This window comes from Monoraphidium neglectum, assembly GCF_000611645.1.
Source record: "Monoraphidium neglectum strain SAG 48.87 unplaced genomic scaffold scaffold06532, whole genome shotgun sequence".
Taxonomy (NCBI): domain Eukaryota; kingdom Viridiplantae; phylum Chlorophyta; class Chlorophyceae; order Sphaeropleales; family Selenastraceae; genus Monoraphidium; species Monoraphidium neglectum.
The window spans coordinates 1-2,172 of NW_014007111.1; the positions used below are offsets into that span (position 1 = coordinate 1).

Below are 2,172 nucleotides of genomic sequence, written 5' to 3' on the forward strand. Positions count from 1 at the left end.
CCCTCCCACCCCCCCAAATCCCCCAGCTGGCAGAGTCAATCGAGGCCCAGCGCCGCAACCCCTCACACGCCTACGACAACCGCGTGCGGCAGATCAACTACGGTGGGTGGCAGGGGGACAGCGACTCGCGTCCCTAGCGGCGAGTCGAATGCCTGCGGCTAGTGCTGCAAACCTGCCAACCGCTACTATGATGAGGGCTCTTGGGGCCTGCTCCTTGGCATTGCTGCGTTGAGCTTGCCTCCTAATCTAGCTCAGCATGCACCTTGATTTTTCCGCATGAGCCTTGCTTTGTGCTCCTGTAGCGCCTCTCGTCCCAGGAATGCGACCAGTTGCAACAACGTCTACCTGCCCCTCCCGCACCTGAATGCGCGCTGCCCTCCCCTCCCTCCTGCCCCACACGCCCGTCCTGATCGCCCCTCGTTCTGCCGCCGTTCCCCCTGCCGCGAAACCCCCAGGCGGCTGTTACTACTTCGAGCCCCTCACCCTGGAGGACGTGGAGAAGGTGAGGGGGTGGGGGGCATCTCACCGTATGACCAGCTGCGTTCAGGAACCGTGCCTGAATAAGATCGCCCCTGCCTGAACAAGATCGCCCAGCCCCGATCACAAGTGAAAGTTGTGGTGCTGTCGGCCCTCCAATCCCTCGAACTCCCCTGATTCCGCCACAATTTTTCGACCTTGAGCCTCCTGGCGCCGCTGTGCGCCCGCCCCGGGCCCGCCCCGCCAGGTGGACCCCCACCAAGCAGTGGCCATGCACACGGGCATGTTCTCAAACCCGGCAGAGTTCACGGTGGTGCTCACAGGGAACCTCTCGTGCGCACAGGTAGGCCGTTTGTCCAGTTATGTGCGTTCGTGTGTTTTTGTGTTTGTGCGTGTGAGTGAGTTGAAGTGCGTGTCAGTGTGTGTGTGTGTGTGTGTGTGTGTGTGTTTGTGAGTGTGCATGCATGTGTGCTTCTGGGGGGAGGTCTTCATCATGCATGTTATGGTTTTGCGCACTTCATTGCCCCTGTTGCCGGGTGAGTGCGCGGGCCGCTCTCAACCCACGGTCGGGGCGTGAGTGCTGCGCACAGCTGATTCCAGGGCTCTGGCTGCTCGCGGCCAGCGGCGCCAAGGACGCCGCCGGCTGCCGGTCGCATAAGCACGGCAAGATCACCTACCCTGACAGCTGCTTGACCCCCTGCGTCGCGCCGCACCTCCTTGCCGCCAGGCCCTGCCCCTCATTGAGATGTACCTGGCCAGCATTCCAGCCAGGCAGCCCCCCGACGTGGCCGGCTCCGCAGCGGCGCTCAAAGGCATGCTGGGGGCGCCGCGGCCGCCGCCGCAGCCACAGCCGCAGCCGCCCGCGGACGGGGACGGCGGCGCCGCGGACGCGGGGTCGGAGGCGGGGCCCCTGCCGGAGGGCGCGCGAGGAGCGGCGGCAGCGGAGGCGGGCAGCAGCGGGCGTCGCAGCGAGGGAGAAGAGGAGGAGGATGAGGCGGACGCCGCCGCGGCGGGGGGCGCGGCGGCGGCGGCGGCGGAGGGGGCGGTGGCGGTGGCGGCGCACTGCGGCAAGGACGCACGGACAGTGACGCCGCTGCCTTTTGAATTCCCGGAGCGGCCCGTGAGGGAGGACGTGGCTGTGGATATGGTGAGATTGGGGTCTTGAGGTGGGATGAGATAATCAGATCACACAGATCAGGTCAACGTCAGAACAGACCAGATCACGGAGCAAGCTGCACCCCACGCCCGGTTTTCGCTGACTGCACTCCGATTATCAGCCAATCTGCACACACACGCCACCACACCCACATCTCCGGAGCCATCTGTCCACACCAGCGCACGCCGTGGCCCCGTGTCGACCACCAAGCAACGACCCTTTTCACCTGCCCTGCACCAACGCACCGCGACAGGTGTCGCCGCTGTCCCAGGCGCACATCACCTTCCCCTGCCTGCTGCAGCGCGCCACGGCAATGCAGGTGCGCAGCCGCTGACCTTTAGTAACCCCCATGCTTCGCGCGCAACGTGCTCGTGCAGCAGCATGCGGCCAGCCTGGACGACCCCTTTCTTGCGTGACTTCCTGTCGCCGTCGCCGTCCACTCCTCAACAATTGGAGACCGACCCCAAGACACAACACCTCTGCTGTTGCCGCACCCCCTCCCCAGCGCCCTTTCACACCACAAACATGCACATATCAAG

General features: G+C 65.1%; 1 protein-coding gene across 1 annotated transcript; it reads left to right on the plus strand.

The window, feature by feature from the left end:
* Positions 1–364: 364 nt before the first annotated feature.
* MNEG_16572 (hypothetical protein) lies at positions 365–1,967 on the plus strand (the record flags this gene model as incomplete). Its single annotated transcript, XM_014034958.1, has 4 exons — positions 365–502; positions 725–820; positions 1,205–1,624; positions 1,887–1,967. The coding sequence occupies 4 exons, from the start codon at positions 365–367 to the stop codon at positions 1,965–1,967; spliced, it is 735 nt and encodes a 244-aa protein (XP_013890412.1).
* Between the last annotated feature and the right edge of the window lie 205 nt (positions 1,968–2,172).